Source organism: Arachis duranensis, chromosome 10 (assembly GCF_000817695.3).
Source record: "Arachis duranensis cultivar V14167 chromosome 10, aradu.V14167.gnm2.J7QH, whole genome shotgun sequence".
Classification (NCBI taxonomy): domain Eukaryota; kingdom Viridiplantae; phylum Streptophyta; class Magnoliopsida; order Fabales; family Fabaceae; genus Arachis; species Arachis duranensis.
The window spans coordinates 14767336-14793831 of record NC_029781.3 but is presented as its reverse complement, the minus strand read 5'-3'; the positions used below and the strand labels follow the sequence as shown (position 1 = coordinate 14793831).

Here is a 26496-nt window from a genome sequence, read left to right as displayed (position 1 = left end):
TAATTTTTAGATTCACAAACATTAAAGTCTTTGTAATTATAAATATATAATAAATATAATTATAAACCAAGTTTTTATCCAAAACATAATTATAAATATTGTTTCCAAAACAAAATAAAGATAATCCAAAACATAATTATAAATATTGTCTCTAAAATAAAATAAATATAATCCAAAATGCTCAATTTTCATCTTCATTCTTTTGTAAGTTGGGTTGGGGGAAGTTGGATTTTGGTAAAAAAAATTGTAAAAATACCCTAGGCTAAAAAAATCTCAAGCCCGGCGGGGAAGCCCGCCCCGCCCCGCCAAAGCCCGCGGTTTAAGCGGTGCGGGTTAGGCGGGCTTTTACTATTTGGTGGTCCCAATTTTCCAGCCCAGCCCACCTTTTTTGGCGGGTTATGCGGGCCGGCCCGGCGGGTTTAGGTCCGTTTGCCACTCCTAATTGAGGGAGATACTAATTATTAATTTAGATATTTTCATGACAAAAAAAAAACTGAAATTATAAAAAAGAATTTATTACTACTTAAGTGTATATTTAGATTGAAATCTGTAGATGAAAAAATTTGATGTTGATTAAAAGTGATTTAGGATTAGCATAATTTATGTTTAGCAAATTTTTATATAAAAATAGATTATAGTAAATTAAATATTGTTTGAATTATTTTACTCAAAATCAATTTTAGATAAAAATTATTAAAATGATAAGTTGTTAAATAGTTATTTGATATTATCTTATCTTTTTATTTCAGGTTTTTAAATTTATTTTATTAATCAAGTTAATAATAAAAATTAATATTTACGTATTAAATTAAAGTTAACATTAAAAATTGACAAAATATTGTTTATATAAAGAACATAAATAATATATGAGTAATATATAAAAATATGCTTTATTAAATTAGATTACTCATGATTTATTTAATATTATTTTAGGTTATAAATTTTGTATTGGTATAATTCTATTGTTAGTTATAATTAATTTTTTATTTATTTTACTCTTTTTAGTAGGGTGAATAATTTATATTATAAAAAAAATTACGATAATAAATATAATATACAACTATTACAATTACAAATTTTAACTGAGCTAAACAAATAATAAAAAAATTGTACATAATTACATATCAAAAATAAAGTATAAAAAAAAAAGAAGACAAGAATTCATATAAGTAAAAAATAAAGATTTCATAAAAAGAAATTATATACACAAAAGACGTCAGTATTAAAGAAATTACGAAAAAAAATAAAGCACAAAGTAAGTAAAAACTAACTATAATAATAATTATAGAACAAAGTAATATTTATAACCCAAAATAATATTAAATAAATCATGAGCAATTTATCAAATATTTTTTATAAATATTTATAACGCAAAATAACTAAGCGTGAGCCCAAATATTTTCTGCATCATCAAAAGAAAACCCAACATATTTATCACTATCAATAACGCATTTTTCTTCATCAACTGATTAATTGTACTTAATCCTGAATAATTGTACTTAATCCTCATACATCATACTCTGCACTTATATGTTACATAAATTGAGTAAAACATGTTATTATTACCAAAAATTTGAGAGACTAATTTAAATAAATAAGTATATAAATATACGTATTAGAAATTTAAAATATTATTTAAATATATGTTCTAAATATTCGAATGACTTAATTAAAGTAAAAACTTAAAGTTTAACTACAAGATATATTCCATTTAATTCAAATTATATTATATTAGATCAACATAATTTGAAAACTAAATTTAAAATAGCACGGTACAAATCCAGCATTTACTTAAAATTTATTTATGTGCGTTTTTTGGTGTACAATAGATATGGACAAAACCTGAATTCTTAAGCCACGAGATAGCATAGAATATAGACGAGGACTTAATAAGTTCCTAGACTTTGCATTTGCGAATGCATCGTCGGATAACATGATAAAGTGTCCATGCCCTCAATGTGGGTTTCAATTTATGCAAATAAGAGAGGATGCATACGACCACCTGTTGATGAAGTCGTTTCCCGCTGGCTATATTTTGTGGTTGCGTCATGGTGAAAAACCAGCTGCGGAGAGCTCTACTTGCACACCGATAGTTGAGAACCCTACCCCCGAGGTGAATCCATATATTCAAATGGTACACGATGCATTTAACTTCACAATGCCTCCTGGAAGTGAGGAGACCACAACAGCGGATCCTATAGAAGACGATGATATAGAGTTGCCGTACTTGTACGATGGTCCAAGTCGCGATGCAAAGGATTTTGCCGATCTTCTTGCGGATGGAGCGGAGGAGTTATATCCCGGCTGCTCGAAATACTCAAAATTATCTTTCCTAGTGAAGCTTTATCACATTAAGTGTATGTGTGGTGTGAGTGACAAGGCTATGTCGATGATTCTGGACTTATTGCGGGATGCATTTGAGCAAGCCAAATTCCCGTCCACTTTGTATGAAGCAAAGAAAACTATCCGAAAGTTAAGGATTGAGTACAAAAAGGTAGATGCATGCCCGAATGATTGCATGTTGTATCGGGGTGAGGATGAGAACGCGACGAAATGCAAGAAGTGTGGGACTTCACGATGGAAGCAGAAGACGCGAAAGGGTTCCGTTACAAAACTAAAAATACCTGTCAGAAAAAATGGAAAGCCTCTCCCAGCGAAGACTCTCCGTTACTTTCCTCTGATACCACGACTGCAACGGTTATTCATGTGTAGCAAAACTTCATCTGACATGTTATGGCATAAAGAGGCAGATAATAACGATGGGTACCTGAGGCATCCAAGGGACGCTGAAGCATGGAAAGACTTTGATGCAAAGTATCCTGACTTTTCCAACGATGCTCGCAGTGTTCGCTTAGCCTTAGCAAGTGACGGTTTTAATCCTTTCAGAAACATGAGTACCACGTATTCTGTTTGGCCTGTAATTCTTATTCCGTACAATCTTCCTCCTTGGCTATGCATGAAATAGTCATCTTTTATTCTATCTATGATTATTCCTGGTCCTAAAATGCTGGGTAACGACATTAATGTTTTTTTGGAGCCCCTGGTGGATGAGTTGAAGCAATTCTAGGATGGTGTTGAAACTTATGATGCTAATAAGGGGACCACTTTCAAGATGCGTGCAGTGCTAATGTGGACTATTAGCGATTTTCCAGGGTTGGGAAATTTATCTGGGTGGAACACGTACAGTGGGTTAGCTTGTCCCACGTGTAACGTGGACGCTAAGGCTCAGCGACTAACATTCAGTCAAAAATGGTGTTACACGGGCCATCGCCGCTTCTTGAACCAGGGCCATAAATATAGAGTAGACCGGAAAAGATTTGACGGACAAGTAGAAAGCAGAGATCCACCTATGAAGTATTATGAAACAGATGTCTTAATGCAGCAGTCTAACTTGCAAGTATCGTTTGGGAAGAACCCAACTCTGACAGCCAAAAGAAGACGCATTGGTGAAGATGCAAATCAAGATGACTCGGTTTGGAAAAAGAGGAGTGTGTTCTTTGAACTCCCGTACTGGAAGGATCACATGCTGCGTCATAACCTTGACGTGATGCACATAGAGAAGAACATTTGTGACAATCTGGTCTACACTATTTTAAACGACAGTGTCAAATCAAAAGATAATCTTAAAGCTCGCAAAGATTTACAAAGCATGGGCATAAGGCCTGAATTATGGCCGGACGAAGGTGGTAAATACCGTTCAGCAATCTTCACAATGTCGAATCCACAGAATGATGTATTCCTAAAGACTCTACAGAACATGGTCTTTCCAGATGGTTACTCGAGCAATATTGCTCGTTGTGTTGACATCCGGCAGCGCAAGTTGTATGGGTTGAAGAGTCACGACTGCCACATTCTAATGGAACAATTACTTCCAATTTGGTGAAAAATGCATTGCCAAATCCGGTATCGAATGTGATTGCTTCTCTGTCCTTATTTTTCCGAGAACTCTGTGGAAAAGCTGTAAATCCTATGCAGCTTGGTGCCCTTCAGGATCATGTTGTGCAAACTCTGTGTCAGATGGAAATGATATTTCCTCCGTCCTTCTTCACTGTCATGGTTCACCTTACGGTGCACCTGGTTGATGAACTAAAAATTGGTGGCCCGGTACATTATCGGTGGATGTATCCAATAGAAAGGTTAGCGTGCTAATAAACGCATTTAAGAATTCTATTTCCAATTTTGTTACGTATATACTAAACATTATGTCCTCGTTATGTAAAAGGTACTTGGGACGATTGAAGCAATACGTGCGTAACAGGGCACAAGCTGAAGGCTCAATTGCGGAGGGCTATTTATCCGAGGAGATTTTGACATTCTGCTCCAAATATTTGGATAATACTGAGACTAGAATCAACCGTCCAGCTCGAGTTGATGATCGACCTGTTGATATTACAAACAATACAGGATGTACTATGTTTCCTGTAATTGGAAAAGCTTCAGGGGCTGTATCACATTTTGCACTGACCCCAATGGAAAGAGATCAGGCACATCGTCATGTGCTAGTCAATTGTGAGGCCGTCGCTCCATTTATTGAGTAAGTATGCACATCACATCATTAAGCACGATCATAACTAATTTCAAACACTTAGTCGTTGGACTAATTTCTTGTTATGTCGTAAAGTAAATTTAGGTCAGAAACCAAGCTAAAAATTACGGGATCAAACAAGGTCGCACTCTAGGATAGACCGTGTTGTGCATGCAGAATTTCCTCGCCGGTTCAAGCGTGAGGTTCGTAGAAATTTAAGCTGACCAACTTATTTGTGTCCTAGAATTATTTCTTGTGAAACCCAATTTTCACTACGAACAAACTCTATTTTATGGTGCTAGGTTCCAATGGACAGTACCGTACATTCGAAAGAAATGAAGTTGCTGGCATGTGGTCCCATGCTTCAGGCGAGCCGGTTTGGGGCATATAACGTCAATGGGTACAAGTTTAGAACTATCACAAAAGAAGACGGGCTGAAAACACAAAATAGTGGAGTTTATGTCTCATCCAATACAAGAAGTTATGCCAGCATGCGTGACAACAGAGTGGCTGTTGGTAGTGTTCCATATTATGGAAAAATTGTGGACATCATCGAATTGAACTACAGCTGCCATTTCACAGTGGTTTTGTTCAAATGTATTTGGGCTGATACAACTACGAGCAGAGGAATGAAAGAAGACCATCTGGGCCTTACCAGCATTAATTTCGCTCATCCAATTCACACCGGTGATCGAGAAGAGGATGAACCATACATATTGGCATCAGAAGCTCAGCTTGTGTACTATGTACGTGATGAAGTAGATCAAGAATGGAGTGTAGTGGTTCATGTAAAACCACGAGACTTGTATGACATGGGAGGAGAGAATGAGGATGTTGAAGCTGCTTTTTCTCCTCAGCCTGGGTTGAACATGTCAGCAGCGGGTGACATCAGTGATTTACAGTTGACAATGAACGATGATATAGAAGACCCAGTAGCAGATGTTTCTGATAACATAAATTATGTGCCATAGTGAAAATATGACAAAACATGTGCAACATTTTTAGAGTATCTATGTGTTTTTGATAAGTTTAACAGTGTTTATGATGTACGCAGTTTGCTGGTTACATTACTATCTGTTTTTTCGTATTTGAATTAAGTTTTCATTACAAGTTGATTTTCATGAATGCCACCCGTGTCTCATTTTTTCCAACGATTTTTGCTTTCAAAATTTAGTTGTCAAGGCTTTGTTGTTCTCATCATCATTGTTTTTGTTCTTAACCTCCAATAAAAAAAATTATGACATCAAGTAAATTATCTTGAATTACAATGTTGTTATCATTGACAAATATAGTTAATATAAAATGGTGTTGTAACAGGAGAAATGAAAACGGAAGATTTCTCATCATGCTGTGCAAGCACAACATTTGCTAACAAAATGGCTTTGGCCTCTCCATTCTCTTTATTGGAACATGCAACTACGGTTGCCAGAGACATATGGTCACGTAAGTTGAATGTTAGGTCTTGGTTGGAGGCTTTATCGGGTCGATCTTATTCTAATGAATATTTGGAAACGGCGAACGAAGCTACTGTGCAGGTATGTTCATTAGCTGTACCCTTAAACACTTGAGTTAAACATTATTTGAAAAATAAAACTTTTAAGTTGCTATATGCTTATGACATTTATCCAGTGATAGTTGTTCCGTTCATGCCAAAATTTGTAGGAACTTCATGAATGGGGATCAAGGTACGAGGAGAAATTTGGATATGTTTTTGTGACATTTGTAGCTGGTAGGACATCTGAAGACATACTTGCTGAATTAAAGGTATTTCAATAAATTTCTAGCACAGAAAGTGAATTACAAAGACACAATATGCTTTACAAAATAGACCATCTACTATACATTTTATTATGGTGCAGATGCGCTTTAATAACTCGCATGGTGTTGAGTTGGAGATTGCTTCAAAAGAGGAATTGAAGTATATAGAACGTGCTATTAGAGAGCTTCTTTCCAAGAAATTTGTCCAAACTACTGACGAAGGATACGGTAATAATTAATTTTGTATTTGTTAGTTTTGAAAGTCCTCTTTCCATAATTCCAAAAAATTTTTTCCTTAATAACTAGAATGACTAGGAAGTATTCATTATCTTTTAAGTAGATTAATATGTTGTTGGTTGCATGTTCATATATTCAGTGTCACCTGAATATTCAGGCGAAATAGTTGCTGACACTCTAGATTGAGCAGACACTGATTCAGAAGATGATTTAGATGCTATCTCCTCCGGTGAAAATGACATCTCCAGGGATGTTGAGCTTAATAGGGTTCCAGAAGAAGACAATGAAACTTTAAACACCCAACATAGAGAAGATGCCGTACATGCTGCAAAAAGGGGTTTCGATATCAACAAGCTGCCATGGTTTGAAGATGAGTTATCGGATCCGGTATCACGTTCGTGCAGCGCTTTTTTGACAGAGTATTTCTGGCCAGGTCAATACGATGTTGATGGGAAAATTTGACTCAAAACTTTTTTGTCTACTTTAGTAACTCTGATTTTTATGCTCTATTGAACTTTGTTTTGAGTTAGTGAATTCGGACGTTTACTTGATTTTTATGGTACCAGTTATGGTTAAATACAAACTCAGAATGGCTGATACTACAAGAGAAAACATGACTCGTAAATTCAGTTTTAGTTATCCATGTATAGATTTGTTTTTAAGTAATGAATTATTTTTTATTTAACACAAAATTGAAAATTCATTTAATGCATTAATAAAGTTGCAGTATTTGAACCTTATTTTTCCATTAAAAAAATAGCGAGGATTAGAACAATTATAAGAAGGCAATAATGTTTATACAAAAAAAATTCAACTTAAAAAAATTTTGCAGCGGTTCGAAAAAAACCGCTGCAAAACGAATATCAATGTTTTCAGCCACTGGACATTTAGCAGGGGTTACAGAAAAACCGCTACAAAATGACATTATTTAGCAGCGTCCCCTCAAACCGCTATAAAATCCGCTACAAAACGGTATATTTCGCAACGGTTACCAAAAAAACGCTGCAAAATATGCTCATTTGGTAGCGTCTCCTAAAACCGCTACAAGAACTGCTGGCATATTGTATTTAGCAGCGGTTTAGTAAAACCGCTACTAAATAACCGCTGCTATCTGCCGGTTTTCTTGTAGTGAATCTGCAGGTTTTGGTGGGGTGGGGCGGACTTTTTCGGCAGATCCGTCATGTTCTAATAAGATATAATTTGGATTATATTCTATATTTGATTGATTAGAGACTTAAAGATGTTTAATTATATGTTTTGGACAATGTTTATTTTATTTTTTATAACGTTGGTTTTATTATTGTTTCAAAAAATTTTATTGATGATTATATTTATTACATATTTAGAATTATTAAGACTTTAATATTTGTGAATTTAAAAATTATAATTTCTTTATATTTTTAAAAATTATAAATTTATTAAAATAAATATAAAATTATATATATTATTTAATATTTAATAATTTATTAATTAAAAAAAATTGACGAACTTAGTCCGTCAACCCAAAAAAAATTCGAAATCACTTCGTTAGGGGAAATAGAGCGAGGCAGACTAGTCCATTTATCACCCCTAGATAAAAATCGAGGGGATGCCTTCGCCTGTTGTGGAGACTCGTTAGTCGTTACCATTCCAAAACCTAATGGGTACAAACGATGGACCGAAACAAACTCCCATCATCTTCATCACAAGATGACTTATTATTATGACACACATCACTAATGATTTGTACTTTTGATATTTTTACATAAAGTTACGTACGTACTTAGACAGGAAATCCAAAATATACACACACCGTCTCACATCATAATTAATTATGCTTATTTATTTTCGACATTCCAACATGACAATAATAAGTAGCTATTATTAGAAGACTAGATTCTTCTTCGATTTTATTTTCAACGTTAACTCAGCACTGGATCTTGGACCTAACAGCTTCTTCAACAGTGAGAAAGACCCTGCCATTGATTTTGTTGACAAAGTTTGATACCTTTAGCTTGTGAATCACTTGCCACCTTGGGTTCGCAATGGCTAACTGGTGAGACACCATATATACATAATACGTCAAAGGCAATGATTTCAAATATTAATTAAGAATTTATGAAATGGCGATGGTAGCTTTTTAGATAGCTTAATTATTAGCTTAAGTAAGAAAATAGAAGCCATGTTACCTGCTTCCTATGTGAGGACAAACTCTTGTGCAGTTCCTCAAGAGCAGCAATTCCAGATGTGTCAATGTTCACCAAATCTGCATGATATATTATATATAGAAATGGATCAATCATACTAGCAAAAAAGGTAATGAATTTATCTTATTAAAGTATTAGCTTGCGATTCAAACATTATATTATCTCATCATTCTGTTAATTAGTTAGGGTTTTCCACTGTATGTAGTGCAGTAAGTATATATCTAAGATATTTTGTTAATGGATTTTATTTTAGAGCAATGCTAGGGCCAGCAATTTTTGTGATTGTTAGCCATCAACTAGTCATCAATGATGATTTGATAGTGTGAGATTGGTATGAGATTTCATCCAATGGCTCACCTTCCCCTACTGGTTACATGCTGGCCAAAATTCAATAAAACTGCTGGCCCCTAGACTTTTCTTTTATTTTATTTTGTTAAAATAATGGCTGGATAGTTATTTAGAAGCAGAGAGAGTAGATGGACATGTACATTCCGAATATTAATACTCTCCCCATTTTGGAATAGAAAAAATATATTATTATGGATATTTTTGTATTTTTTCTTTTAGTTATTTATATTTTAATAAAATTTAATAATTATTTTAATACTTGTGCAAAACTAATAAATCTAGTTTATAAAATGAAGAATGTCTTGATAAACTATATAAAGATTTTATTTACCTTTAAGAGATGTGAAACATACATGTAATATATCTTCTTTATAAAATAACAATGTATCTAGACTTTATTTAGAGCATAAACATTTATAAGTAGATGATTGGGAATGAATCTTCTCAATTGTTAAAAAAATTGATGGAGTAAAGTGTGATCAGAATTTTTTATTATTCTTTTTTTCATGTTTTCTTTTTGTTCTATTATAAAATTAATAGTAAGAAATCACACTTTATTCCTTTAATTGTTAAAAAAAATTAAGAAAATCCATTTCTATTGATGACTTAATAATATTCGATCGAATATATTGTAATACTATTAGAATTGAGATTAAAAAGGTTTAATTCAACTCCACAAATTAGTTTAGAATAAGAGATGTCTTTTACTGATCAATGAATTATAACTCAAATAATATAGTCTTTTCATACTTGTCTAAAAGATAGCGAGTTCGAATTAGAAATTTTATATTATGTTGAGAGATAATAACAAATGTATAAAACTTTTTTTTCTAGAAAGATTTTTAATTATGAGAAATGTTTAAAGAGGGTTAAAATTTATTGTTTAAATTTATTATTTTTAGTTATCAACCCAATTCTTTTAGTCTAATAATTTAATAATATATTTTTATCCTAAATTTTAAATATTGATGACTAATTGATGACCAAAACTAATAAATTCTGATAATCTTTCAACATTCTTCCTAATTATTTCTTTGAGTTCTAATTTGTATGAGTTAAATCTAAAACTTACTGGACATGTCAAGGATTACGAATTGAATTTGGCTTATTGCATTTCCCTTGTCATCCATCGATTCTTCTTCCTCACTGACCCATTTCATGATCCTTCAAACCAAAATTCCAATATTATTATTAAGCTATAATAATTAATTAAATATATGGTAGCAAATGAAATTAATAATGAGTAAAATACCTTTCTCTAACGAAAGTGGCATTTGCAAAGCAAAGCAAGGCAGACTTGAGACGTATAATGAGAAGGCCAGGGATCTTAACAGCCATTGGATACTGATTAACATCACCGAACAAATCGGTTCCCGGTAATTTTCCTAGAGTTTCTGTCCCTGGTCGTATTGATATCACAATTATCTTTGAAAACGATACTGCCACCTGCCAATTAGTTAATTCATTTATTAATTAGCACAATCAATATTATTGTTACATCACATGTTTATTATTTCACCTTTTATTTATTAATTAAATATGTGTAATAATAATATATGTGATTAGCGAAGATATATAGTAAAATTAAAGTTTTATTTTCTTGATAAATAGTTTGTGATAAATTCTTAGGAATAAAAAAATTATTTATAAATATATATTATTATTGTTTGACATAGCTAGTAAAGCTACTTGCAGAAAATTAGTTACTAAATTATTAACTCAGCCGTATGCCTGTATCAAAATTATTATTATACACTTGTTATAGATATTAAGGATGGAAATAAACTTTTTTCTGCCGAAATATATTAGTTGAATTTTTTTTCGTCTGTTGAGTATATATCTTCATTAGATACAATAATTTACGATTATATTACGTATATGCTAAAATTAGCCATCAAAATTAGTTATTAGTATAAAATACATATTAAAATATAAAATACATATTAAAAATAAAGTAAATAACACATATATTTATACACAAATATACGATATTGATTTTTGTAGCTAATTTTAATGTACAAATAATATTTTTAAATTTTAAATCATTTATTTTTTTTCAACTTAAGTTTTTAGAACTTGTTTGGAAACTAAGGATCAGAATTCATTTTAAAATTTAATTTTTTTTCTTGTTTTAAAACAAACAAAAGTTAATAATTTCAATTCCAATGAGAATTTTAATTCTCATATTTACTCTATTTATAAATCAGACTATTTTTCGTCTGGTTTTCAATTCCATTCTCATAGTTATAATTTTGAAAATTCAAAAAATTTAAAATATTCTTACAAAAGTATTCAATCTTTTTTAAGTTAAGGACAAATTAGTAAACATCAAAATCAATAAGAATGAAATTCTATCAAAGTTATGTATCATTTCAAATTATAGATTTGAATTAAAAATAGAATTGAATTCTTTTTTTAATAAAATTAAAATTCTTTTCTCTTAAAATAAATTTTTTAAACACACTCTTATATAGTATAAAAAATTCTATAATTTAGAAGTCTAAAATTCAATTCTTATTAATCTTCAAATAAATAAGTTTAGTATAAAACTAATAAAAAAAGAAATAAAGCTTATCCAAAAACAATCATGTAAATTCAAAAATGACAAACTTCTAACAACTTAAGAAAACGTCGAAAGAAATAGTTTCATGACATTCATAAAAATATTCTTTAACAAAACACTTGTAAAGAAAAAGAAAAAGAAAAAGAAAAGCAGCAATATTATATTGTTATTAGTATTATGGTCTTGTTAATGGGAATCTTGTGCAAGTGTGAGGATGCTCGAATAATTAATTATAAAAATTATGTCATTTTAAGTGATTATAATTAAACCTAGGTAGGAACATCATCCCCAAATGGAGAATAATATTCACGTTGGCGTTAGTTTTCAACATCAAAGAGTGTCCAAATCTCAGGTAGTGGAGTTTTTCAACGCAGCATATATAGCATTTTTGCATCATACTTGGTCCAAAAACATAGGTGGGGTGGTGTTGTGCTTATTAAATGGAAAATCGGGGAAGATTACATAGTTGAAATTCTTTCCTTATTTTGGCCAGACATAACAGATTCCTAAATAATAGAAACCACTGAATTTGATTACGAATACGAAGGAAAAAAAGAAACCACTTAATTTCAAGCCAATTGGAGTAATAGACTAATAGGTTATCCACTCGTTTGTGTCCACCAATGGATGAAAAGGAATTGAAAAAACATATTGCGTTTCATGATTATTTTCAAGGGTGGAAACTCATGTGGTGCAGTCGACTTTACGTGAAGTTGATAGCTAAGGGTCGTTAGATAATTTGACTGATTTGAATAAATTTTCATCTAACGGCTCTCCATTATCAATTTCACATGCGACTGCACTTGAGTTTTCACTATTTTCAATAGTAACTAAATTAGGAAACTTTTTTGGATGAAGAGTAAATTTAGACGAAAAGTAACTATTATAACTAAAGTTTTTAGGAGAGTGTGTATTGAATATTATGTCTTTATTTTTTTAATTTTTTATTATAAAAAAATCTTTACCCTTTACCTAAATTCACTCTTTATTATAGTATTATCTATTAAACTAATGTAATTCTGATTTGATAACAATCAGCTAGGTATTTAAAGTATCATTATCTTTTATCTTTAGTTTATTTTTTATGATGGAAGGATATCATGAACATTATTTGAAATATAATTCTTTCAACGAAAAAGAGAAAAATATATAATTATAATTAGTGGATTAGCACTACTGGATTAATTATTAAAATATTTTAATCAAATAGTAAGTTTAACTAGAGTTTAATTCTTGTGCACTTTTTAGATAAATTTTTTATACTATCACTTAATAATTAGATGGTACAAGATAAATAAAAGTGATTATTTTTTAAAATAATGAGTGTACAACTTAATTAATTTTCTTATGTATTTATGTATAATTAAATATTAATATAAAAGAAATTTCACCCGTAATACATAAATGTTACACTACGAGTATTTAGTTTTCAATTAAACAATAATTATATGTTATTTATGTGATTTCCCTTATCATAAAGCCTGAAAACTAATTAAATACATAACTAGATATTGAAATAACTCAAATAAATTTTTTCAATGAACTCCCTATTTTTAAAAAAAAATAAATTTTCAAATTAATTAATTTATTATAATTGATTTTAAGTTAAGTATTTATAAAATTTATATAAATATTTCAAAACTAACTTTTAGTCCAAAAAAAAAGAAGCTAAGAATTAGCTAACAAGTGAGTAATTGTTCAGTACATATATAAAATTGAATTTTTTTAATACATTTAATATATTGAGAGTGTATTTAAAGTATAAAGAAAGGTTAAATTTTCAATAAAATCTTTATTAGTATATTTCTTTTTAAACATTTTTAGAGACACTTGTTCACTAAAAAACCACTGATACATGTGCACCAATAAATGTGGGACACTAAAAATAGTCAAGAGAAATATAATTATAGGAGCAAACTAAATTATTTGTTGAATGTTATTGATTCTTATAGTATTACATTAACGATTTAGCTATCATATATTTTAAGGGTATATTTTAGAAGTATGATAATAGAAATTTTTAAATTTTTAATAAAATATCTTTTTATAATATTTTTAAAATATACTTTTATGACACATATTAAAAATAAATTTACTTTACTAATATATCAAACAATGAATAATAATAGAAACATGAAAAGTACACATCAATAGTCAAAGCATGTAGAAGTGAGAATAATGATTAAGGTAGAGTATTATTCTGGTTTTTAATATTTTATTAATAAATTTTATTTTAGTTTTTACATGAATAATTAATATATTTAAAAATTAATATAATATTCGATTTTAATAGATAAATATAATTGACTTATTAATAATCTAATATAAAAAGCTTTTTGTTAAATGTTTAAATTAAATTTAATAATAAAATAATATTTAATCCATTTTTTTTAAATTAAAATATAATAATATTTAAAATATTAAAAATCAAATTTTAAATTAAAATTTGACTTAAACATAAAAAAAACAAAATAATAATTTACCCTAACTATTATTATTTGATTACCGCAACAAGAAGACCAATCTCCACAGATGCAAAGAGTACACCAACGAAGGCACTAAGACAAGCAAGAAAGTCAAACTTATCAAGCTTCCATATTCTGAGAGCTTCATTGATATCTATGAGGCCTGGCAGTGCAGAAAGGATGACCGAAGCAAGAATGGCAGTTGGTGTGTAATACAAAAGCTTTGTCATGAACTGCAACGATATCAACACTGTCATTCCCATCACTATGTTTGACACCAATGTTTCACATCCAGCTGCATAATTCACCGCCGTTCGGGAGAATGAACCTGCAATTAATTAATTAATTAACTCAATTGGTTAATGCAAGTAGTGCGTGTTATTTAGGGTTGGCAGCTAGGTAGGTTTGGACTCTATCCTAATTCTACTAGTGTGTTGAAAATTTTATTAAAATTTTATTCTACTCTATTCGCGAGTTGAGAATTTTTTAATTTTAACTCTACTCGCACCCTAAAGTTTTAAACCCTATCCTACTCTATTTTACCCGCAGAAATATCAAAAATTTTTAAAGTAAATATAAAATTCAATCATTTTGAATTTTATACATATTAATAACATAAAAAATAAAAAATTAATACTCTAAATTACTAAATTAACTAATTAATTTAATAATTATTCATCTATTATAAATCATTACATAAGAGAAATTGTGAATTCAACTCTCACTTATTTTACTATATATCTAATTTTTATAAAATATATATTAACTTAAAATAACCAAATAAATTATNAAAACAAGTGATTATTAGTTCGAAGTAGACTTATCTTTTTAAATAATTTAAATTATTGATATAAAATATAATAAATAAAAAATTAAGAGTTATTTAATTAATAAAAAATACAACAATCTTTTAAGAATGAGTCATATATTTATATACGTTGTTTCAAATTATTTTTTTAATAAAATTTATGTTAGTATTTAAACTTTGCATAATATAATAATTAAAATATTATTTCACAATAGATCATCAAACTTTAGTGATATAAAAAATTAGCCATTACATCCTATTATATTTTTTATAAACATTTGACAGTACTTTTTAATTTGATAATATATTTTTTTTTACTTTGTCAAAATAAAAGTGTTACAAATAGTAAAAAAGAGCAAATTTAATAATAAAATAAAAAATAATTAAAATATAAATTTTGTTACTAATTTTAAAAATTTCGACCTAAAATTAAACTAATAGACCAAACTGAACCTAAACCAAACTCAAATCGAATCCAAGGCCCAATTTATTAAACAGAGAACGGGCTCTCTTGCTTTCATTTTCAGCACCGAGAGTTACGTGAGGGAGAGAGAATCAGGAGAGAAAAACCTAACGTTCCCGAAAATTCAATTATCCGTAACTTTTGATCCGAAATTTCGATTGACGAGTCGTTAGCGACTACATGTTTGTCTCGAAATTCTCTTCAATTCTATCGGAATAAAGTGGTAAGAAATTGGCGTTTCTTTTTCAGTTCTCCCTCTCCTCAATTTCGTAATTTTAGGGTTTGGGTATTGAAGAATTGAATGATTTTGATGGTTTAGGTGAACTCTAACAGCGGATAATCACTGGGTTTTGTCCAATAAATCTGTGGATATGGTAAGAAACTGTTAAACCCTTGTGAATCATTGAATCAGTGAACCCTATTATGATTATAGTGATATTGTTTGAATTAGTTTGTATTCTTGTTGATTTAAAGTTCAATTGGGCGGTTTGAAACGAAATCTGCGTGATTAAATTTAAGGAGTTGACGTTTGGAAGCTTGGAGCCTGTGAAAGGAGAGGTTTTTGGGGAGTTCCAAGCTTAGGGAGAAATCGACTAAGGTATGGTTTTGGTTTCTCGTAGATAATATTTAATGTTTCGTGAAAACATAGGCTAGAAGACCATAAGATAAGCTGAATGATATGGAAGGTTGAGGTTTAATGACTCATTGTTAGAAATTATTGAGTGGGTGGTTGAAATGCATGAAGATTAATTATTAATGATTGTGAATAATGATGATAAAAATAATTGATGATTGATGAATGATATTGAATTATAATGATGAGCTTTGAAATGAATAATGAATGTGATAAATAATATTGATAGTAAATGATGATTAGGATAGGTTGTGAAGATTTGTTGAAAATATATATGTGTGTGTGTGAATGATTGAGTGGTTTGGATGGGACCCAAGAAGAGTGGCAAAATCCAAGTTTCAAGAGAGGTGCTGTTGAAATTTTATGAGAATTTTTGGGAAGTTTTGTATTAGTTAATTTGGATGGAAGAATAGTTTATCTGATTAAGATTGAATGAATGTATATTTGAAATGTCTGGGCAGTAGCAAGGATTGTGGTTCGTCCGGCTTGCTCTAGGTTGAGCTTATAAACACCCACCTGGGTAGTAACAGCAGTAGTGGTTATTCCACTTGCTCTGAGTTGAGCGGGTAGTAACAAGGGATATTGTGGCTTAGCCTTGCTTGCTCTGCGGAGGGTGTTTTTATCCACGGTTAGCTACCAGGACATGTCAGGATTGGCTATATAACCAACAGATGATATTATCAGCCATAGGGCAGACATACATCATATGCATATGTGTGTTTTGTTTGATTGTGCATTAATTGAGCTTGCCTATGTGATTATTATGCTTACCTATTATATTTGCTACCTGCTGTATCTATATCCTACTTGTGTTTACTTTGTCTGTATTGTTTGTCTGTGCACCAGAGTATTGGAGGACTAGAGGAAGGCGGAAATTAGGGTTTAAGTTAGAAAGGAATTAGAAATAAGAACCTTTAATAACCTACCCTATTTATGGCTTTCAATTTAAAAACTTTAATATTTAAATCTGAGTGTCGAAATTCTAGGAATGCCTCTGCCTTTTCCGAGACCGTATATATTATGTATGTGGGCACCACTATACCATGTTGAGAACCTCCGGTTCTCATTCCATTTCTATGTTGTTGTTTTTAGATGCAGGTCGAGATGCTGAGCATCTGGAGTTTCCTGTGCAAGCGAAGTTTGTTTATTTTGGGATATTGTATTTTATACTTATGCTATGTATATATGTTTATGGAATCTTCACATGTATATTTTGTGTTTTGTCCCTCCTAGAGATTGACTTGGAGATACAGGTGTATATTTTGTAGTTTGAGTTTTATTTTAGGTTGTATATAAATATATAACTATATACTCTGAATGGCCTTAGCTTCGCAGGTTGAGTCTGGAGCTTGATATCTGTGTTTTGGGACTCTGATATGTATATTACGTACTCAACTTTCTTTGATCTTATCCATTCTGTTTACGCTTATACGTACGAGTGTGATATGATTTTCTGTTTTCGCTTTTGATTAGCTTATTCTTCAAGGCTCCTCGTTATAAAATTATTTTCAACTATATTTATTTAAGTCTTTCTTTTAGAGGTCATAATATCTCGCCACCTCTGCTTTACGACTTAAGCGTAAGGCTCCGTGTGGTAGGGTGTTACATACATACACATAGAGAGAGAGAGAGAGAGAGAGAGAGAGAGACGGGCTCCAATAGATTCAGCCGAGATGACGATGGAGCAACCTTCTGCGGCGGCGATGCAACAGTTCTGAACAAACCTTCGTGCGACGTTGATGAGAAGATGATCGAGGAGAAACGAGCATACCTTTTACGGGCAACAACGGCACCATAGTCTATTTCCACTGGCGATGAAGTACCCTCTATTAGAGGAGAAGAGTTTGGCAATAGAATGGTGACTAAATTTCACAAAGGGTTTCGAACGTTAATGTTAGATTCTAGGTTCACAGTAAAAGAGAAAGGGAGAGAGGAGAAATAGGTAACTAGATCTGATTTTTTAAAATATATATAAGAAAAGAGCATCTGATTATTTTTAATATATATACTTGAATCGATAATTCTAAAAAAATATGGTCAATTCTAATAATTTATCAATTAACTGTCGATTGGCCGATTATTAAATCGATTTTTCACAAGACAGCTTTTATGTTAGTATGATGATAACATTTTTTTTCGCTTTGCAAAATAAAAGTGTTGATAAATAGTAAAAAAGTGCGAACTTAATTTTAACTATATCTTTTAAGTGTTTTCAAAATTTCATAGCCACTCTAATTATCATAAAAGGGACCAGTATAATTATTCATATAGTACATAAATATTACTCAATATTCAAATATAAATTAAATATTTAAAATATTTAAAATTTAAAAGTTTTTATATACATAATTTTCGTTGAATAATTTATTTCTGCTATATAATATGTAATATATTATACAATTTATTTAAGTATAAAAAAATCGAGAGGATGAAGCATAATATACATAAAAAAAATTAAAATTAGTAAAATATTGGAATATTAGAAAAAAATATTAAAAAATTATTAAAATTTATTATTTTTGGACATCACTTTTAGAATATCAACTCAATTCTTTTAGTTTAATAATCCAACAATATTTTTTAATCTATACTTTTTAACTATTATTATTATTTTTATTCCAACTTCATTTATTCATATATGACTCATATTCAACTTCATCTCACATCCAATTATTCAAACTTAACAAACAATTCTATTATTGACATTTGAGCTTGAGTTTGTTGATAAATCGAAAATATTTTTTATATATTTGTTCTATCAATTATGTGCGCTGTCTGAAACCATATTAACCTACTAAATATTATAATTGGATTCCTATATAAAATATTATTCACCCTATTTAAAATATAATTTTGTATGCTTTGATAAAAATTTCTTTGTAATTCTACACACGTTATAGTGCATGAAATACTAAACGAAAATAAATATAATCAGAGATCAAACATATACATTCATGTGTATTTGATATAATCTAACCATTATATTGTACTTGTAATTAATAAATTTGTACTAACTTCCATTGTTTTTTTCTTTAGCTTAAATAACGACTCACAGTGAGATCACAATATTTGAGAAGCAATATGTTTAGTCCTATTTATAACCAAGTGTTTGTTTTAAAATTATAAAAACAATTTTTGCAACTTGCAAAATTTCAAAAGAAATTTAAAAAAAATTCACAATCTACGAAATGGACAAAGCAAAAAAGCACTTGTTTTTCGCTATGTATGTGCAAAAATCATACAGAAAAAATGGGTTGCTTTTCACAACGTATGAAAGTAATTTCATATCAAATAATGGCGTTTTTCACAATTTGCAAAAAGAGTGGTGGCCCATATACGTATTTCACTCTTGACCTATTTTGAAGGAAATCACTAATTTTAAGTTAATATAAAAGTTTTTGAGTATCAAAAATTATTGTCATATTATATTTTTTGATTATTTATGAAAAATGACAGGAAACTAATTTTAAGTAGTTAATATTAGCCAATTTTTTTTATTGAAAAAATTTTTTAATATTTATTTTGTGAGAATTTAAGGTATAAAATTTAAAATTTATAGTTTATGATTTAAAATTTAGGATTTAAAATGAAAAGATATTGGTAAATATTGAGTAACATTCAAAATTGACTTTGCCATCATAATATTAGCCAAGGCTTTTCTAAAATTTAATAATTTTCTCTTAAGTTTGCTCTATGAAAAAAAAAATTTGCAAGTCAACACTATTACCATCATAACTCCCCCTTTCCTTTTTTTCCCTTATCCTTTCTCTTTCTGCTTGTTGCTTTATTTCCATTTTCTTCTCTATTATCCTTTCTTCTTGTCAGACCCTCTTTACTTCTTTTTCCACCCAAATCTATACGTTTAGTGATCTCAATTCTGGTTACTCTCAGTCCTATTTCAAATTGGAGACTATCAAGAATGCAAACAGTTACAGTGGTGCCAAAAGTATTTTTATCTCCAATGGTCTAGTGCTTCCACTATCAATTGAGATGAAGTCATCGACTACCAGGGAGATTTCAGGGAGGAATCAAGTGAGATAACATAAGATGAAAAGATACAACATCAAACTCAAAACCTTAAAGTAGTAAGTTAATGGGTCTCTCATCTTATAAACTCCTCACTCTTTCTTACCCACCTTTGCCGGGAAGACTTTCGATACTTCACCTTGAATAACCCTTAAAACCACCAGACCAATTAACCATTGGCTCTGATACCACTTGTTGGGCCTCCATGGGGAGCTCTCGACCACCAGAGAGATTTCGGAAAAGAATCGAGTGAGGAAACATAAGATGAGAAAATACCACATCCAACTCAAAACCTTAAGGCAGTAAGTTAATGGGTCTCTCATCTTATAAACTCCTCACTCTTCCTTACTTTCTTTGATGTGAGACTAATTTCATGCACTTCACATTTGCAACATTAACAAGTAGAAGGTAACATGTTTCTCCTTTTAATATCCCAACCCGTATTTTCCTTTCTATTTTTGTTTTTGCTGTTTTAAATTTTTTTCGGTCATTAACTTCAATAACCTTAGTGGTATTCCCTTTTTGACATTTCTAGCTTCTCTCTTTATGAGTGGTTCTCTCCTTTTTGTGGTCATTACTAGACATAAACAGTTTATAGATGGCCTGTGATAAAGCAAGTCATTGGTAATAAAGCAACTGTCGCTACTAAAAACGTGTACTTCATTTTTTTCGTGCGTTGTATTTACCGACAGTCAAGTTGTCGATACTAATTGGCACCCACTATGGGTCAATTGGCGTGCCTTATTATTTTTTTATTTTTTAAGTAAAAATTGTCATTGTTAAATTTAGCGTGTTCACTAAATTATTGATGACCAAGTCGTTAGTAAAATTCAGTGAAATAAAACACAGCATTTTAAGGTGTCAGTAACATAATTTATCGATCATGTGATCGTCAGTAAAACAATAACCAGTTTAAAACGTGCCATTTTTGCGCTGGTCGGAGTTCTATTTGCCATTCTGGGACCAGCGCAATGTTATGTTCGCGTTGAAGAGAGCTTCAATTTAATTGGTTTATTTTTTGTTTTTTACAATTTTTTTTAAATTTTTTAACCTCTATTTTTTATTTTTGGATTAATTTAGAACAATGTTAATCAAAATATAGGTTCTTGTTGTTATCAGTGTTGTTGCTGCTGTTGCAGCTACTATCAAAAGGAGTCAGTAGAAATTTATTGGCTTTATGTATATTATCAAAATTTAGTAATTTTTGTTGTTACAATCATTTTACCTTATACTAACTGTCAATTATGCATGTTTAAAATAGAGTCATGAACTCTAGAATAAATTTGTAGTGTTAGAGAGGTGAAATGATTTTGTGCGAAGGTATAAGGTGATTAGAATGGCTAGGATTAACAAATTAAATGTGGGTTCTATGTTGATTATTTGTGTTGATTGCATTTGGTAATTAAAAAAATTGGAGTATCCTAATTATAGGAGAGACTCTGCCAAAACTTTTTAAAAAATTTGAAATACTTAATTAATAAAACTTAAATACGAACTTTTTTAAGGACCATGTAGGAGGAATTAAGTGCTAATGGTATATATAACTTTCACTACATAAAATGCACTAAAAATGGTCAAATTTATTGTAAAATTTTTTCGACAATTTTATCGGCTAATTTACCAACAGATTATACATGAATTTTGTCATTCCACAGGAGTTACTAACGGATGTGCAAAACTTCCTATAAATCCGACGTAACTAATGACAGGAAAATAAATGAAAAGGCGTGCCCTTTTTTGTTAGATTTGACATTAGATTTTTCTGACAATAAGCCAATTTAGTGGAATGCACCATTTTGTTCATGACCAACTCATTACCATCGGATTGTATTTGAACTAATAGATATACAAGAGGGCCTCCTCCCTTATTCTGCAAAATCAATGTCTCTCATTCTATTCGCTGTCTCTCCTATCACTCTCTCTTTTACTGTCGTAACAAGGAGAACCGTCGCTGCCACTCCACAAAGTCACCGTCGTCAGTGCTGTCTACCTCGTCATTGTGCATGTTACGGTCACTATTTGTAGCCGCTTCTTTTTTTCACCACAGTTTATCTCTTTTTTTTACTACCATATTGCCCTTCCTTTCAATGAGTCTCTCCGATGCCACTTTCAACCATCAAGTATACCCAACCCTAGCTTAATCTTCACTATAATATTTTTTTTATTTTTGTTGAAAATAAATCCTAATCTCAAATTCCGCCACAAGCTACTGCCCCTGCCTGCACCTCCACTGCCATCACCGCCCAAATTTCAAAATCTAATATTTTTGTATATATATATTGTATATAAATTTTATTAATTTTTTATTTAATTATGTTAAAAAAACTAATAATTTTGTTTGTGTTTTTATTTTTATTTTTCTCTTTGAATTAATTTTTAAATTGTGTTAATTAATTTATCAATTGTGTTAAATATGAAAAATCGATAATATTGATATTTGTGTTAATTTAGTGTACACCATGATTGGTTAGTTTGTTTTGTTTTAGTTAGTTATGTTAAGTTAGTTAGATTTGATTAGTTTCGTTTATGTAATTTACGGAATAATAAGGGGATTTGCACTATAACGGATAGAATACGATGTTTGCTCGAATCATTGCTTGTTTTAATTTATATTTGTAATTATTTTTTCTGTGAAAATTGAAAAGTTTCTTTGGTAGAGGTATCTAAATTAAGAAAAAATTCTGCCAATTTTTTATTAAAATTGTTTAAAGACATATCTGGTTTGTGAAAAATTGAAAATTATATTTGGTATTGGTTTTAAATTATAGACAAAATTCTGCTAAAATTTCTAATAATTTTAATAAATTGTGTTGTTAGTTAAATTCTAGGTTATTTGTGGCAAAATAACTCCAAGTCATCATTTGTGAATGTATGATAAGGATAACGGTCAACGGGAGATCGAGGGATTTAAAATCTGAGTTCTTTGTGGGAGGTTGATCAATTTTTTTAAAAAGAGCCTAACCCAGAGGTAAAGAGAAGCTTGACAGGGAGAATCATGAGGGGTTCAAGCGTCGCTGAGCCACAAACTGGGTCAACAGTGAATCGACCAAGGCATCCAAGTATACTAGCGGTTCGGCAACTTTTATGAAGGCAAAGGTTAGGATGGTATATAACTTGATATAATATATTAGATTCATTTATTTTGTAATATATAATCATTTTCAATAAATGTTCACACTAGAAAATTGTCATCCTAATAACCTTTGCATTCCACGTGGTAGAATCATGCACACAAAACTTAGGAGGCCATAACCTAGCAATCTCAACAGAGTGGTGAGGACGGCAACAACTCCTCTGCTTCCGTAGTCGATTCTGATGCGATGTGGTGCCAGACTGCATCCCAGCTGTACAATAATCATGTCAACAAACTAGGGCTGTTCTTCGCCAGCAATGACCTTACCTACACCTTGAGGGCTTAGTCCACCTCAGCCACTAGTCTACAGATCTCGAGCACGTTGATTTGCGAGAGCAGGTGCATAGCCTGATCCAAAGCCTTTAGGATTAGGATCACCAGCTGCATCTACATGAGGAGAGGTATAATGAGCTCTTCGCACGCATGATAGAGAAGGATGGTCGTGATGTAGAGCTAGAGTCCCTAAAGTAAGAGCTAGAGAAGATCCAACAGAGTTGCACACCGATGGTGGCCCACTATCACTAGATGTGCACTAGTGGTAGTGCCGCTGTTAGAGGGGGATCCTCGTCCTTTACATGGCGGCACAGGCACAGGCACCGACACCATCATCTATATCGCTGATGCAGTAGGACTAGGGGGACGATGGCGACGATTATCAGGACCTATAGTGATTATGATTTTGTTTTGATTTGTTTGACAGTATTATTAGTTTATATGTTTTATTATTTAGATTAAAAATACTATTCAATTTTCATTAACGGAGATTTGAATATTAATTCTTAACATATTGATGATGATATATCAGATTATAAAATGTATTCTGTATAGCCATTCTAAAAAAATAAAAATACAATAAAAATTTATGATTACCATCAGATTTACCATCTGTATTAATTAATTTTATTTTTTAGTAATATTTATAAATAATATATTAATGTTAGATTTATTAAAGGATGAATTCAACGGTAAAAAACATGCAAAATGCAATTTAATGGAGCCAATGTTACCCTTGAAAAATTTTCAACGATACGACGTCCAGAAATTCACCATATAACTTCAAATCTGTCGCTAAATCCACCAGTAATTAGTGACAGATGAAAAAATCCATTGGTAACTTGTTACCGGTGAGATTTTATCGTCCAAATTTGTCTACCGCTAAATTCGATGATAACCAATTCACCAGCAAATTTTTTTGGTAATTTTGCCAATAAATCCAATGGTTTTTGACGACTTTCTTGTAGTTTTTATTTACTTTTGCATGCTTCAGGTGACATGGCTGGTGACAGAAGTAGGAGCCGAGTTGATGGTGGGCTAATTGGTGATCATCATCATAGGTGGCATGGGTGCATCATCATCACGCACCTAGCCTATGACTATCACAAATACTACCAATCTTGTAGTTGATATGCAGGCACAACTGTTGCAGGGGTTGGACTCTGTCAGCATGATACCGACCCTGGGTTTATCCTCAAAGACAGAAGGCACACACCAGACACCTCTACAGCCACAAGCATCACCTAATCCACAGTAATAGCCGACATAGTCAACAACTGGAGATTAAGGAGGTTCCCCATTTACACAGCCTGTTCAACAAAGGCTAGTATGAGATATAGGTGGCTGGTATATTTTATATTTACAAGTTTAAATAATTTTATATTATAACACATGCATATATTCTGAAAATTGTTTCCTTAACACATGCATATCCTTGCATGATTGTGCACCTAGATATCCTCTAAAATTCTTGAGGAAAAAAAACCTTTGCCTTAACCCTTATTAATCTTCAATTTATAAACCCTACATCTTTTGTTTCAACTTAAATTTGTTTGACGTGATAGCATTTATGCTTTTAATGATTCCCTCTTAGTTTTACCCATTGTTGATGGATGTCCTATTTGGTTGTATTTCTAATCATTCTCTTAATTCTTGGTGAATATTGCCTGACTTTAGTGGCTATCTCTTGTGAACTTCGTACTTCTTTGATCCAACATAAATTTATTTTGACTTTATACACCATCTTTTCCTTTATTGTTCTATCAAAGTTTCTTCATTTAGATTTTCTTGTTAAGATGCGATTGATTCTCTTTTTTGGCATGCTTCATTGTTTCTGTATATCCTTGTTTAGTTGCGATCTCACGCATCTCTTCGAATTCTTGCGAACATCATCTGTGGTGCTTGTTCTTCTCTTCCTAAGTTTTGTATCATTTTAGGTAAACTCGAACTTGTTTTGATTTCACGTGCGATTTCTAGATATAGCAAACGATACCGCTAGTTCTTTAGGACAAAGTTTATCGATGTTCAAATTCAAAAAGTTGTAATTCTAAGGCTTGACGTGAGACTAGATACTACCAAAGATATGTACAACAAAGCCAAGAGATTATGAAGTAAAAGTGTATTTTGAGGAGATTGACAAACTAAGTGAAAAGTGCTATGTATATCTAAGTTGTCAAGGGAATGAGAGTAGGTGAATGTCAATCGCATCGTTTTAATAGAAATCTATCTTGTAAATTTTGCACCTCGTTATAGGTCTTTCTCATGTTTGGTAAAGTCCTAAAACCATGTAAAGTTTTGCAGATTATAACAATTTTCGAATTTTCGAGGGCGAAAATTTTTGTAAGAAGGGTAGAATGTAAAATTCCTACAATACCTTTACTCTTCTTTTTTCCAAACCAAACCCTAATCCTCTTCTAAAACACACACACACACGAGAATGAAATAAAGAAAGAAAATGAGACAGAGAAGAGAACCAAGATGCCAGAGAGAGAAAGAGAAGGAGGCGCGCCGTGCCTTGTTACTGTCGCCCAAGCATCCATCGTCGCTACGGTTGCCTAGGTCATCATCGAAGGGAGCCGTTGCTAAGCTTGAGAGAGTGAATGAGGGAGCTTCTTAGAGAGAGAAGGGGGTTCGCAGAGGAGGAAGAACCATGATGAGGGAAGAAAGGGGGCTACCTCCGTCGCGAACAAGCCATTGCCGTAGAGGCCGCCGTCATTGCTGAATGAAGAGGGGGAGTTTGAGCTGGCCAGAGAAAGGAGGAAGAGAGAGTCGCGATGGAGGAATTGTTCACCATCGTCGCATTTGCTGTCGTCATCAACGGAGCTCGTCATCAGGGGAGCATCACTGACGTCACTACTAATGAATCATCTCAGTCCCTATTTTGGTCTTGCTCAGCCCCACACCCCCTTCATTCTTGTCTCTGAATCAGCATCATTTTAATTGTGATAATATATGTCTCTGTTTTAGTACTATCACTCTACTTTTGTTGCATTTTTGCTGGAAATTATCTTGAGTATTGGTATTGGTGAACAGACAGAGTTGTTGATGTCACGATTACATATGCGATGTAGTCGTGG

General features: G+C 31.4%; 1 protein-coding gene across 1 annotated transcript in view; it reads right to left on the bottom strand.

Annotated features, from left to right (window-relative positions):
• Window positions 1-8144: 8144 nt before the first annotated feature.
• The window catches only part of LOC107469248 (sulfate transporter 2.1), a 27167-nt gene continuing 8815 nt past the window's right edge, over window positions 8145-26496 (bottom strand). The window contains exons 8-12 of the mRNA XM_016088623.3: window positions 14124-14410; window positions 10307-10500; window positions 10127-10218; window positions 8689-8765; window positions 8145-8552 (exon numbers count right to left, since the gene is read on the bottom strand). Coding sequence (XP_015944109.1) covers window positions 8427-8552; window positions 8689-8765; window positions 10127-10218; window positions 10307-10500; window positions 14124-14410 — 776 coding nt within the window. The 3' untranslated portion in view covers window positions 8145-8426. The remainder of the gene's footprint in view (window positions 8553-8688; window positions 8766-10126; window positions 10219-10306; window positions 10501-14123; window positions 14411-26496) is intronic.